Raw genomic sequence first — 15,635 nt, 5'->3', positions numbered from 1 at the left:
TAATATTTATAAAAATCAGAGTTTTTTTTATATAAATTGTAAATAAATTTTTCCCCTCTAAAGAGAATGTAATTTTTACCTATGATTAATTAGCGTCCAAACACTATTGATAGATGGATTTATAAAGAAATAAAGTTGAAATAAATAATAAAATGTAAGTGAAATAAAAGAGAAAAATCGTAGCTAAAAGTCATCAGTTTATTAATTTTCTCTTCATGAAATATCGCGTCTATTACACAATTATTTTGAGAACGATATTTTGTTAGTAAGCTTCGAGTTGCGCAAATATAAACGAAAAATATAAATATAAATCCTCTGTAATAATGTCGATTGTATACTTTCTTTCCTCCGCCCACGATCGTTCCGATGATGTATAGGCGAAGTGGTAGTGGACGAAACTTTTCTCGGCACGTTAAGATCTCGAAACGTGGAATACAAAGCCTGTTCTCGCGCGAGTAATTAAAAAACTTGCCGTGCACGTCGCAACGGGAGGAAGTTTGGCCGACCGAGTCGTTTAAATCATCGTCAATGTTCCGCAGACGCGAACGAGAAGAATAAGTCTTCCAGAATGGCGATATTATCCTTTATTTCGACGGTGCTCTAATATTCGGTGTCCCTAACAATTCTTTTTCTTCCTTATCACGCTTTTCCTTTTTTCTCACGACTCTTGAAAAACGCCCTGTAAGTCTTCACGATTCGCGTAAAGATAAATGGGTTAACCCATCTTTCGAGGGGTAACTCCGAAACTTTCGTTCAATGAAGATTACTAAAGTTTTATTATTAACATCGTGCAGTTCGGGTATCACAATAGCGCCGTTTTACGACCGTTATACCGTTGCACGCGTCTTTGACGGAACAAAAGATGTTTTTTGCGCGCTCATTACGAAGTTGGAGATGACTTTCTGGATTTATGAACCCGTTTCTGCTCCTCTTACATGACTCGCATATCGGCATGTTCCTCTAGAGTTAGAGCATCGCGTTCTTTTATCTGTTGCTTCTTATATTAAGGAGATACACGCAAAATTATATGCAATTTTCTTCCAATAAATTAGTGGCAATATTTTCCAAACTACTTCGAATAAAATCAAATTGATGAATCCTCCTTGGAAGAAAGTTTCATCAAAAATTCTGTGTCAAGTAACATCTGTACGACGTGCATGGGAATTTTCGAATTCTCGCTAAGAGCAGGGAAGACGCGTAGGATAACAATGAATAAAAAATCAGGCTAAGTACTCCGATTACGAAGTCGATTTCTAGAGGGCTTCTCTCTAGAGAGAGTTTCAAGAGAGAAGTTAAGCCAAGAAGAGAGGAAGACCGAAGATTCAGGTCGCTGGATTGGCAGATCGATGGCGAACCTGCAAGCATCGTGTTTGCTTTTCGATCTACCCTCTCTCTACCCCATCCCACAGAATTGAGCAGATGAGGGAGATGGAGACAGAGAGAAAGAGAGAGGACCCTCCTCTTCTCGCGCACGGGAACGCGAAGCGCTTCTCCGAAAGGTGTCGTAGCTCGGCTTCCGAAGCCACCAGAGATGGATAGTTCAGCGAATGGCTCTCGAGCGTCTTTCCGGAGCGGTCAGGTGACAAGTGCCGCGTATAGGTATCCGATTAATCCCGCCGATATATCCGTGGCAGCGTTTTCTCACCGGACGCGTTCGTTCCGACGACGCGGACAAAGCTCGGCGACTCGCCGAGGTGCCGGCCCCGCGATTTGTCAGACCCGGGACCGCCAAGATCGTTTCGCTCTCCCGGCGATGCGAGGCGAAGCAAAGAAACGACAGGGCTCGCGATGTCGTCCGTAACGGTGGACGCGTCGTTTCGGGTTCCGCTTCGGGTTTCCCCGAGAGAAAGGTCGTAGAAAGGAACGAGCGCGCTTTGTTACGAAGAACGTAACGTTTTGCAGATTTGCGTTGTCGTTGCAGTTCCGTTGCTGCTCCCGTGCGCCTCTCTCGCAGACATTGAATTGTTAATTGCGCCTCGATGAATCTCTTTCACGATTAAATGTGCGATTAAAATTGCACGTTTATTAAGATTTCCTTCCGCAAAATATTTTATATTTTATTTTAATTATATTTTACATGACATACATCATTTTTAATTGACGACAGAGCTCGAATCATTTGAATCTGCAATTAGCAAAATTAAAATTTCAGTACCTCAAACATTTTTAATTAGAATGAAAGCAAAAAGAGAAAGAGAAAGATATCTCCTATATTCAAATATCTGCATTGCTTTTATTTTTAGGCCAAAAGTGGCACTGTATCAGGATCAAAATAATTATTTCGTTTTTCAATCAATTATGGAAATTACAATATTTATTTTGAGCTACGAGGAGCAAACATGAATAGAATTCCATGATTCACGCTTTATCAAGAATACAGTTTCCCATGATACAATATGGTGATGATTTATCTGCCAGCACACGGACGGATTTCCGTTTTCCGTTTTTCGCCGCGTACGCCCATCCAAAATTAATTTGCTTCACGGCTATGGAGCTTTTCTTCGCTATCGTTGTTACGCTAGGGAGCAGTTTGTAGTACCGGATAAAAAGAGTGGGACGGTTAACCGGCGAGATTACCGGTAATCTTTATTTATAGACGACGTAGGAGGAAATCGCGGTCGCGCTAATTTCTTTAATTACGACGACTCTAGGTCGTTATAATCGAACCGTACCAGGTGCTGTCAAATTTATATCGATTATCCCACCTTGTGCTTAAATTGAGGATATTAGATACAGCAAAGTCGTTACTCGCAAAATCTTATTATAAATAATGAAACGGTTACAATCGATGAACCGTAATCTTGTCCACGAATATTGCCATGAAAAATGTATTCGGATGAAATCAATGACGGCGATGTACGGTTAACGTTGTTTTTCTGCATTGTAAGATAACTGACATATGATTTCTGCCGTAATAAAGTTTTCCGTTATTAGCCGCAAGCGACATTATAGAAAATCGATTCGCAATGCATCTCGACGCATTCGAACCCATTTATTGGAAACAGACAACGCCACGTTCATACGTGTTAACATCAAATCACCGGCCTCGTTCCCAGAGGTTCTATTTCCTGCTCGGAAACAATCACGTCGCGCCGTCGTCGTCGTTACCTCTTTCCTCCAATTTCCAGCCACGTGTATCGATACCGCCGGTCCTCTTTTCCGTTTTCCATCGCGTAATAGGGGAGAATCATGTGTCACCGGTCTTTACACACGCTCCATCTGTGCGCGCAGCCTCCGAGCCCGCGCGCCCGGAACGGTTCACGTCAAAACCAGGGACTTACCCGCGTACATATTCCATTATACAATGGAAAAACAAGCGACGGGTTGCTGCACGTGACGTGGGAAAATAGGATTTATTATCTTCCACGTAATCTTCTTCTAAAAGCGTGTATCAATATGTATGAAATACCGGCCGGCCGGTTTGATTATCGAGAAACGAGAGAGGTACCGCGACAATTTTTATTTTCCCATTAGAGAAACGTTCGCGAATATTATCAGGATTGTTGAAAAAAACTATCAATAGCTTAAAGAAGTGTTTTGAAACTCAAGTCTGGAGTTTATCGATCGGAAGAAAATATCGACAATCCGTTAAAACTGAACATCCATAATAAAGAATAAAATACGGTATGAAAAACAAGCGCAAATATTTTACAGTATTAATGATAAAAAATTATAAATATTATATTAGAAATAATATAATATCGATAAATTATATAATAGACATTACAGTAAAAAAAAATAGATATTTTTAATATAAAATATCAAGTTGATAAGAGAGAAAGAAACAAATAATATAAAATAATATACAAACAAATAATATAATAAAAACCTATTATGAAATACAATAAAATAAAATAAAATAAAAAATACTAATAAAATAACAATGTAATCTTACAGTATCACGATATATTATTTGGCATTCTTAGATGTGAGAACGTATTCTGTCTTTAAACGCTCCATTTAATTTTGACGGGAAATTTCTTCATTTTTTTTGTGCCTAGTTGGTTTCATCGCAGGGAAAACAACCCGGGATTATATGCCATCATCATCCATCATTTCCGACAGCTTTCTGCCCTGACTTTATTTCGCTGGTCGAATACGACATTTCGATTGGGCATGCCGAATACTTTGACATGATATATATATATATATAGCTTTTTCTACTACACTTTTTAAAAATTCCATCCGTGCTAAAATTGCGCCCGAAGAGATCACATGAATTAATTACGCGCTGGCGATCGCGATCGCATTGTCCTAGAAATGAAATGCGACGAAGATCAAATTTAATGAAATTATACTATATGGCTCGATCAATTATTTCGATTTCGATTTTATTTACAACCTTGGTCCAGATACAGATCGCTTACATTGAATTTCGAAAACGTGTTTTTTGATAAATTTGGAAACCATCTTCATCTGGAAAAATTTATTTCAAGGGTTTAATTTTGAAAAATTTATTTTGCATCACACACAATTTTATATTAAAAACTTTTAGCTCGGACAAGCTATTCAAGCTGTTATAATGAAATTAATTGCACAATATTTTGCTTACGTGATAGTCTACTTGTTTTTTAATAATAAAAGACAAAAATGTTTTCGAACAAGAGTGCTTTTCAGATATTATCGAAATAATCAATCATAAATATAATATTGATTTTTTGTTGGAAATTATTGATAGTAACGTTAGTCAATATGACATTCCGATGATGAATCGGCGAGATAGCGGTAGGTCGCGTGAAGGAAATCGGTGTAGAACGTGGGAGAGACCGCGTGTTCACATAATCATCCCAGCCAACCGACGCGGACGGCCAAGCTAATCGCGCGCTGCAAATGAGCTGTTTAGTTTTCCAGTCCGATTACGTGTCAGTCCCGGTGATAACGTTTGTATAGATTCTCCCTTCATATATGGATCCCCTCCACGAATGCGCAAAGCGGCTGTGGATTCCGGGGATTTCCTGCGCGTGTCGTCGCTAAATTCAGCTGTGAAATTGCGGCGCAACCTTTAGTCTCGTTACCAAGCTGTCAGAGACAAATCTCGCAATTTGGGTCAACGTGGTCAAAATCGGGCTAACCCCGCTTAAAGCTGACCTCACCACGTCGTGGTCGTTAGATATTTTACAACGAATTATTATCGCGCGAGATTCGATACATTTCGAATTCGGGGTTGTTTCTTCGGTCTAGGTCGCTCTCCTTCGTATTTCCCAATTTAACGTGAATTTGAAATCGACATAATACATGAATTTGATTCTCAAAAATTCCAGTTGTATCAGTAATTTTTTTTAACGAAATATATATATTTATCTCGAGCGAAAATTATTAAATTCTTAATATTAAATTTAATATTCGGTTTTTATTATATGCTGAATTAAAAAAAAAGTTAAAATTACAATTTAAAATTATGATACATTTTTCTAATATATCTAATATTTATTAAAATTGAAAAAAGAAATAGAAATTAACTTTATATAATAATTTCAAGAAAAAAAATTAGTATTAATAATATTCGAAAAGTTCAATTTGTATTAAAATCGAAGAAGAAAATATTGAAGGAGAGAAAGAAGCCGAATAATAAACGTATATACACGTTCCAATACATGTTCCAATATATGCTGCTTCCGTATCGATCACATTCGAAACCGAGTTTGTACACGTAACTGCACTTTCCGCGCAAGGACCGTTTGCCATTTTACCGGGTACTTCAATCAGATTTACAAATATCGACGTGACAACATCCCCCAAAGCTCTAATAAACACTTTCGTATTTGTGATACTGCCGATGAAAATCCCAGCTTGATTTGTCCGTCTCTCTTTTCGCTCGTATTGGTCCGTCGACGATTCTCGAATTGCGTGGGACGTAATGAAAATCCGATTAACTCTAACACAATTATTCCCCTCGATGCAATTATAAGCGATTCCCGTTTTATATATAATATTTACGATATATGTGAGATGAAATACATTCTTTAAACTCGCGTTATTTATATACCCATTTAGTCCGGAAATTTCGCCGCGTAATTTAATGGCGTAATTATACGTAAAATCACTGATATCACGCTGGGATAATGATACGTGTTAATGAAGAAAATCGTAGTTAATCGTTAACGTCGGATATAATGAAAGCACGCTAATTACCACATCTCAAACACAAACGCAAGTCAAAGAAATATAGAATGACGGCATATATACGTTAAATGCAGAAAGCGTAAAATAACGTAGCGTAGAATAACGTGGCGTAAAATAATGTAGCGCAAAATATAGCATAAGTATGAGCTGAGAGTTAGGTGAGATTATAGTGGAAATAAAACTCGGTGACGAAAATCATATAATGTTACGAAGTGAGATCTTTCTTTGAAATCGCGGTACAAAGAAAAAGAGAGAAAGAGAGATTGAAAATGTAATGTCGGCGGATTTTTAAATCTTCCTCACGCGAGAACACGCTGCTGCATTTAAAGCATTAGGTCGTTCTCGGCTACTGAGATTGAACCGCGCTCGATCACCCGGAGAAATCCCTAGTAGCCCTGCCCCGAAATCAGCTGATTTATGCGTCTTCCCACGTGTCTCACAAATTTCCCGGCAACCTTCGAATTTCCTGCTGCGGCCGCGTAATCCAACGAAACCCGGAGTTCGTCCAGGCCGAACGTACATACATCGGTGGGTCGTTTCGACCAACGTCATCGCGGTTGAGATCAAATTGGCAGCTTCGAATCCGCCGTGCTTTATGAGGAGAAAAAGATGAAGGTGGAAGGGAAAGACGGCCGATCTCAAATGTGCGCTGAAAATTTATGATTTGGAGCAAAAATATATTTCGCCGACGTTTTCCGAGCCGGGTTAGTTCAGGATTAAAAACTTTCCGCGACCATACGAAGCGTTAACTCGGATTGAAATTAATTGCAGAATTAAAAGCAAGTTTCAGAAAAGTTGAGCCTGCAATTATATAATCACGGTCGTTACATAATGTTAGAGAGAATAATCAGTATCCTTTTGTGACGTGAATGAATAATGCTTTAAAATTTGGAACATATCTTTCCCCTTTCTCTAAATTACATATTATACATCGAATTTCCTCATCTTTCAGAATATTAATATATTTTAAAAACTTCAAGTAAAAGATTTAATTCTTTCGCTGTTTTATAATTTGACAGAACTTTCATTGTGTGACAGATTTATGTTTTGCTAAATTTGACAAATATTTTCATAATTAAATTTGACAAATATTTTCATAATTAAATTTGACAAATATTTTCATAATTAAAATTTTCAACTAAAGGAAAGTCTCCTTTTTTCACTCTCAGTAAAATATGTGTACGTTTCAAATACATTATGTAACAATGTATGCAATATATTTAAAAATGCAAATTAAAAAAAAACAGGTAAAAATTCCCTTCGTAAAGACAAGAATAAAATAAAATTCAAATAATATTATCGTCCAAATTATGAATTATTACCTGTGTAATCCACATTAAAATTTTTTTTTTTGAGAAACGCCTTCTGTCAATAATCACTGCGATAGATAAAGCTCAGCGCAAGGTATATCTATCGCAGTGATTATCAAATTACAGCAACTAACGGACACAATGCCCGGAGCGCGTCCGTGATCGGACATCCATCAAATCATCGATTCACCGTGATTTCAGCAGACCCGGTAACTGTAGCCACGATCCTTTCAACCTGCCATACGTCACGTACATCGAACGCCTCGCTTCGGCGCTTTCGAAGCGCAATCCCCGGAGTGTATGGCTCGCTAGCGCGAGTCAATTTTTGCGACAAAAGTCTGGTCGAACAACACGTGGCCGCGCCCAGTGAAATGTAACCCTTACACTGGCCCAAATTACTCTTTCCGGAAACAAAAGCTACATATTTTTTCTGTTCGTAGCACGTTATTATATTCGACCCGGCTCCCTCCATCAAAAGAAGAAAAAATGAAAACCGAATATACCATTGGCCACACTCGGGGCGGAGTTGATTGTAATTTACACCATTTGTCTCCTGCGATTGTATAGTATATAATGTAATTAATATTTCAAATATATCTCCATAGGTCGAAATATCTCAAATATATCCATAGGTTATCAATAACTGCATCCCATGCTCGTAAATAAAAGCCATTTCCCACAGACGATATTCTAAACTGTGCGTGCTTACAATGGCTTCATAATTGATTGATATACCACGTATAGAGTATAAAATATCATTCGATTAACCGAAACGATTATACGAGAGATGATCGTCTCGGCTATCAAGTTTTGAATATAGTTAAAACGAACATTCTTTACCGTTTTCACGTAAACATTCTTTACGGAGCAACATGGTGAAGAGAGTAAGAGCGCAATTGGGACGAATAGAATTTTTATTTTTTTACGCGCGTCATCTTGTCGGAATGTATCGACATTTACTGCACCGATGGCAGCTGCTCTTGCACATGCATCGTCAAACTATAAGACCGCTGCATGCGCGCCAGCTTCTCCTCCATCTAATCCTCTTCGAACGCTACTATACGAAACGAGACAAAAACCCTGCTTCTTTGTTCTGGCACGTTGTCCTCGCGCAACGAGCGGGAGTAACCGCACGACACGCCAGATGCACCAACACCTACGCGACAGTATCGTGTATTCGAGCTTCACGGGGCCACGGGGTCGTAACTTTGCGGGCCGCATCTACTACAAGCATCGCGGCAGCGTTGGCGATTTTTGGTCCCGTCGTTTTATCGACAAGTCCGCCCGTTATTTATTATTCCCCCGTTATTGATCAGCGCGAATCACCGTGGCACCCTTGTAAAACTCGGTCGCGAAATATGGATGCGCTCATCGCGACAATGACAAATTATTTCACTACGAAACGCCCCGCGCTTTAACTTTAACGGCGCGGATGTTCGTGCCGGGTTAATCAAAATATACAACGAACGGCATGTAACGCCGGCAACTTGTAAAAAAAATTTTCAATAAAACTAGCGCGAGTTATTTTATGATCCGTAAGTGGTCTCCGATATACATATTTTAATTACATTAATGGAATTCTTTTTTTAATACATATATTGGTCCAACGAAAAATAACTCGCTGAAACGAGCGGAAGTCTATAATACATCGAATGTGATCCATTTAAAAAGAAATTCTCATGCGACCGATATCGATATTTTAAATATTAGCCATTATCAGAAAATGTGCCATCATTTGATAGCTTGAATAACGTCATGCTGCCTTTTTTCATGCGCAGTATCATTCGGCGGTTTCCAATAGTAATTCAACACGATGTGCGACGTTGGCATTCCGTTTCCGTTATGAAAAAGTTCTCATTTCCCGTCGATCCGCATCCGGAACTGTTTCCTGATCGCGACCTTTCGCATCCGACTATGTCGGAAGTTCGATACGGGCTGCTCCGATACGCGAGCTTGGATGCCTTTATCATTGCACGGCGAAAAACGTAAACGACAGTCAATCGATTTTCGATGAAATACAATTCATTAACTTGATATGAATTTTCAAGCTGGTACAGATTTAAAGAGGAATCGCGTTGATGCTCGCACGCGCGTCTTCACAAGCGCCGGATCCATTGCTCGTATCGATTGTACATGCCAGTGTTTTACCTGTTATTAAATGAATCGAGACCAGACTAGCAAATTGATTCATTTGTCGTAAAAAAAGAATGAGAATCACAATTGATTCTCCGCTTCTTATATTTTTATTCTTATAACGTATAAATGTATGCGAATGTATTATATTTGTATTTCAATGATATATTTTGATCGAGTATTAAGAATTGATCAAGACTGATTATTCCAGTCTAAATAAATAATATGAAAAATGTTTTATGTTAATTAAAGTAGATTTCAATTTAAATTTTCAAATTAAAGTTTAAAAAATTGAAAAACTATAGAATAACAATGACAAAATACAATGCATTATGCGTCTCTTTCTTATTTTAAATTTATAATATAAAAAAAAATTAATTTTTATAACGCATGAATGATTATTTGCGAATCTCACACATACATTAAAATCTATAAATTTTTACAAGATTAAATTTCTCTTTTAAATCGTTTTGCTAACACAAATATGCGCATATATTTCGGAATCATTACTTAAAGAGTGTTAGTACTCAAAGAAATGAAAAGCTTTTTAATATTTATACGGACAATTATTCTTTAAAAAACGTCAAGATACTATATAAAACGAATACACCTGACGAGTAATGCTTGGTACATTAATTCTCATAATAAGATGACAAGATGCCATCCGATACGCCTACTAATTAAACATTAACTTTCTTTAAAATCTTAAAATCTTTCTAAATCCATATTTTTCCAAGAGATGCGTTCAAGTATAAAATCGCGTTCTAAATTTTAATATCAAAAAAATTTAATACGCAATAATAAATTATTCTGTTATGACATAAGAAATATACGTATTGTATATTACATAAAACACCAAATAATATTCATAAAACACAGAAAATTGATTTATAGTGTGATTTATCGATGCGTACTGCAATTGATATTTTATGAGTATATAATCCATAAAACTTCATCCTAAACACATACAATTAAAGTAAGGATAATATAAGAATTCTCGGCAAAAGATTTATGTTAATTCTCAGCAAGAGAATCGACTTGTTTCACACAAGGATGAACTTTGCGTGCAAAATTCAAATCTTATTCAAATGTCACCGTGGGTTAACTGCTGAAGTTCACATAGTCTCGTAAAAAGAAACGAAATTTCTATGCGAATATATTTCTTGGTTTCCACGTGTACCAATTTATGAACCAAAAATACGTAAAAAGATATTAAATACTTATCCCCAGAGATAATATACTTTTAAAACGTATGTCTGTATTTTCATATTTATATCAACATAGACAATATTAATTTAATGCTATAGTTTTATCTTTTTATTAAATATTTCGTCTATAATCAATCTTATTAAAAACGAATAAAGTTCTGGTTTAAGTGAAAAGATAGACATACATATTTACGTTTATACTCTATCTAAATATAATATAAATATAATTTTCATCGTGCGAAATATAATATAAATTCAATTTTCATTGTGCGATATATTAAAAAATTTGTTTGCATAAAGGAAAAAATTCTTTTTCGAGTTGCAGTGAGAATTATACAATAATGAGAACTGTAAAAATTATAATACTAAAATTACAATAATATAAAAGCAAATAAAAATAATTTCTCAAATGGATGTCTTCGCAAAAATTTCCAATATCATTATTATGGCTGTTGAATATCGTCGGTAATTAGCGAGTAATCTAACGCTAATATCGACGAAATGACCGTCATCAGCGTGGACAAACACGCTGTACGTAACGTTTCATCCACAAAACATATTCTAGTCCAAACTGATCCGCGCGCAAAACACTATCAACGGATAAAGGGCCAGGTCATGCAAGCTCGTCCATCCCAACCTTCCTCTATCCGCAAGCTGCAGATTAATCTGCGATCTGTGTCTTACCTGCAAGCCAGATACAACTTGCGAACTTATCTGATTCCGTCGCTAACAATCAATACTCGAGCAAATCCTAGCGACGTCGAGAACCCACTATTTATCTCGATAACGTCAACAATAATTAACGAAATTACAATGTACTTGGTTCTGTTTTGTCGCGTATCTATTGTAGAGTTTTAACAATAAAATAAACACTAACGGCAAATTTCACGAGATTGGAAACAATGAAATTTGAAAATAAGTTAAAACTTAAAAAAAAAGTTTTGAAATAATGCAATGCAGAGAGTTCCTACGTATTTGCTTTTAAAAGTAGTTTAGAAGCTTATGTCTTACTAAATAATATATTATTATATGAAATACATTTTGAAAAGCACTATTTTCACATAATATAATATAGCTCCTGAATTTAATAAAATTGATATAAATTTGTATAAAAGTAGTGCACATCTGAATAAAAACGTTGAAATTTATGAAATTTGTGCACAATAATATAAAAGAAGAAGTGATATCATATTTTCAAAACACATTTAAGTTTAGCTTAAAAATTTCAGTTATCTTTAGTGCACCCAGAGAGAGTCTATAGAGCGAAAATGTTATTAAATGTTACAATGTAAAGAAAAGATTGAACAATCGCATTCAACACTAAATATGAGACAAGAAGATAAACCTTTAATTTTCTAAATTATTATGACTCACCAAATTGCATTTTCCGGCGAAGAGTTCCAGTCTGAAAGCAAAAATAATCTCTGTTACTCTTCGAAACATCCGAAACGAATTAAAATCTTAGAAATATACGAGGAAGAGAAGGCAAATTACACGATTATTTCCATTTCATTGCAACTGACAGAGCTGGTAAAATGCTTAAAGCTTTATACGAGCGCTTAATGAGTTTCGCGACTTAGTTGTGGACATGCTAATTTCCGACGTTGACGTTTCTATGTTATATGTCACGCAGGTACGTTCACTCGCGATCAGAGAGTTTTGAGCGGAAGTCTACAAGGGAGTCGCAACGTCAGCAATGTACCAGCTTTCGAGACGAACGTGCCACGGAATGTCACTACTGCGGTCGGTCAGACCGCTTTTCTTCACTGCAGAGTTCATCAGCTAGGCGACAAGGAGGTGAGTGACAGCATAATTCCTACATTTCGCAACTTTCTTTCGTCTAGGACAATTCGCTAATTACGCTAGAATATCCGCGACTGACAGCGTTACAACAAAAGTTTTTCTCCAGCATCAATTACCCTTTAAATAAATAGCTATAAATATTCGCATAATATCACATTTCCTTCCCGCAACAGATCTTTGAGATGGATAACTTGATAAATGCTAATGTATAGTTCGATATAATTTGCAACGAAATTACCATAAATAAATTTTTTTCGTATAAAAGGTATGAAAAGTTGTTAATTATTTCGGATCAAAGGAATTTTTAACAGAAAACAAATATCAAGCCTGGTAAATTATTTTATTGAGAAGATTTCATCGTAAAATCTTCATAAAAAAATATTATCCTACTTTATACGTTAATTAAATTCGACATGAAGTCCCTTTATAGCTCAGGCATTTATCGAGATGCGAGATAAAAAATTAAAAAAACTCGTTTGAACCCTGGAGAGAAAGAGTTCATAACCTTTTTAGTGACTCTTAAATGGGACACATAGATATTAGGTAGGAAAAAAACTTTGCAATATTCTCGCGTCAAAGATAGAGCGGAGGTTGCTGTTGCGGTTATGATCGCTTCATCGTTTTTTCAAAATCCCCAATCCCAGGCATGCCTCTCTGTCAAGCTATATAGATCAGAGTTGCCGGGTTAACATTACCACAAGGCTGGCCTGCGGTTTCTGGTTAGGTCGTTGATAGAATATGCATGACGCCTGTTTGAAGGGATAAACCTGTTCAAAGGCGAACAGAGGATAACGGCAATTATCTTTCCAGATTTTTGACTAAGAATCGTGATTGACTAATAATTGAATTCGTCACGCTTTTCACACCAAGTGTTATCCTTATTCTTTTTCGCTCTTAACCGAGCATTGTATGTCAATTACTCTTGCGCAAGAACAAAGAGCTCTCTCTTTCTATCCAATTTATAAATTTTTAATAAAAGTCTACATAACTGCAAAATCGTTCAAAGATAGGAAATTGATGATAAGTTATGCAATATCAATCGCAGAAATTTTAATGTAATTTTTTTGTGCATGCTCTGTTAAGGCTTAATATTTAATCAAGCCGCGCAATCTTCTGGTTACTGTGCTAGAGTTGCCGCAGCATGCGAAGATTTCATATTTCGCAAAGTTCCAGCCTAGTTCATATAATATATACGTCGAGAAAATGTATCGATGTTACCAGCATAACAAGACTCGATATTACTGAAGTAATTCGATAAATACCGATACGCAGGGTTGCTCAAAGTTTCAGGGAATATTGCATTTATTGCAATAAATAGCGCGAATTTACAATATCAACAATATTCTCAAAATAGAAAAAATACTCGACTAAAGTCGTAATCATGATTATAAAAATTTAAACAGCGTTCGCGTACTTATTACATGCCTTGCATGTAGCTCCCGCTTTTACACGGGAAAACTCCCTCTTTTACAATTGAATTGTTGCAAAATATCTTACTTCGTGGGAAGAGGCAGTTGGACTGATTACTCGTTAACGACCCAATTATTCACAAGCAGGTCAATAACGTGAGTTTCAGCTATTTCCGGGAGGAAGAACCGAGGAGATGGGGGATGTTCGATCACGCATCACCGATAACTTGTAAACGTCACGATCGTATTTTCACTCCGATAATTATAGGCTAACCACGACGGAATTGCGGTGAGATTCGTGCGAACCATGCATGAAATTGCTTTAAAATTTTTAAAAACCAAGTATTTTATAAGATATACGTTTCTCCATATTTACGTAGCTGTTCGCAAAAAAATAAAATTGTATTAATTCACAAGCTTCTCCGCGAATTCTAACAATGCTTCGTCGAAAAAATACTCTTTTTTAAATAAAGCACAAGCATGGATGATGAAAGAAGATATATGGAAGTTATTACGTTATGCTGCATTTTTCCAACAAGATTACTGCTTCACGAATATCACGAATCGAACAATAACTTTTCTCATTTTATAACTAGACGATATCATACGTTTTTGTTATTAAAGGAGAGCAATCGCACGCAGGATGTAACAAGATTGCTCATTGAACCAATTACGAAAATTCGCGCATTTTCTCGCGACTATCGAATCGAGCCCACATCTCGAAAGGAGAAAAGACAGAGAAGAACTCGATCAGGAAAAAGGTGCTGATATTGTTCCCGCAGAGGTGGTGCCCGATGGAGCTGAGACGGCGAGAACCGACAGGTCGAATCGTAATAAATTACATGTGAAAATCGCAGGTCATTTCTTGTGACTGGACGCCTTATCACGTCTTGACACGCTCACGAATGATTGGCTTAAGATTGAGATTGGTGATAGACTATCATAGAACTTACGATAATTACAGAGGACTTTTTTATAAAAAGGATCATTTCTGTAGTGAAAGAATTGATAGTTGAACATAAAATAAGAGACGCGATTCTCGCATATTGTAATAAAATAGTTATCGAAAACTTTTTTACATAATAATTATAGGTCTCTTCTTTAATAATATATGCGTAATAATATTATATATTATAATATATTATTGATATGATATTATATATTATATATTATATTTCATATCTTCTATATATTATATTCTTTATATATATATTATATATATTATATCTTCTATATATTATATATCATATATTATATCACATATTTAATAAAAATATATAATGCAGATTAGCAAAAAAAATTTCATAATTCATATATTTTTCTGGATCCAAGATAAACTTTTTAAGGGAACATAATTTGTGAGATTCTTTTATAAAAAATATTGAATAGCAAAGTAGAAAGAAGTATATACAGTTATTCACTTAACATTGAAATACTGCAAAACTTTTTTAATGTATTAATTTATCTTATAAATACATACTAAAATTCAGAAATATCTTCTAAATACATACTAAAATTCAGAAATTGCGCTGTACGAATGTTAGCATAAATAATTATATATATATACATATAGCGCCGCGCTTTACAATTTACATGTTAACTTGAGAAAGTCGGCGGTTTGACTTGCAGAAAGTTGGCGCAACGTATAT

General features: G+C 35.9%; 1 protein-coding gene and 1 long non-coding RNA gene across 2 annotated transcripts in view; one reads left to right on the top strand and one right to left on the bottom strand.

Moving 5' to 3' along the window:
• LOC105254898 (zwei Ig domain protein zig-8) overlaps positions 1-15,635 on the top strand; it is a 307,240-nt gene that overhangs the window by 54,487 nt on the left and 237,118 nt on the right. The window contains exon 2 of the mRNA XM_011263866.3: positions 12,408-12,571. Coding sequence (XP_011262168.2) covers positions 12,408-12,571 — 164 coding nt within the window. The remainder of the gene's footprint in view (positions 1-12,407; positions 12,572-15,635) is intronic.
• LOC109610274 overlaps positions 12,141-15,635 on the bottom strand; it is a 76,166-nt gene continuing 72,671 nt past the window's right edge. Inside the window, exon 3 of the long non-coding RNA XR_002192715.2 lies at positions 12,141-12,179. This is a non-coding gene — a long non-coding RNA (uncharacterized LOC109610274). The remainder of the gene's footprint in view (positions 12,180-15,635) is intronic.

This window comes from Camponotus floridanus, unplaced genomic scaffold (genome assembly GCF_003227725.1).
Source record: "Camponotus floridanus strain SB8 unplaced genomic scaffold, Cflo_v7.5 scaffold3, whole genome shotgun sequence".
In the NCBI taxonomy this organism is placed as follows: domain Eukaryota; kingdom Metazoa; phylum Arthropoda; class Insecta; order Hymenoptera; family Formicidae; genus Camponotus; species Camponotus floridanus.
The sequence above is the reverse complement of the archived record's forward strand: the minus strand, read 5'-3'. Positions and strand labels throughout refer to the sequence as shown.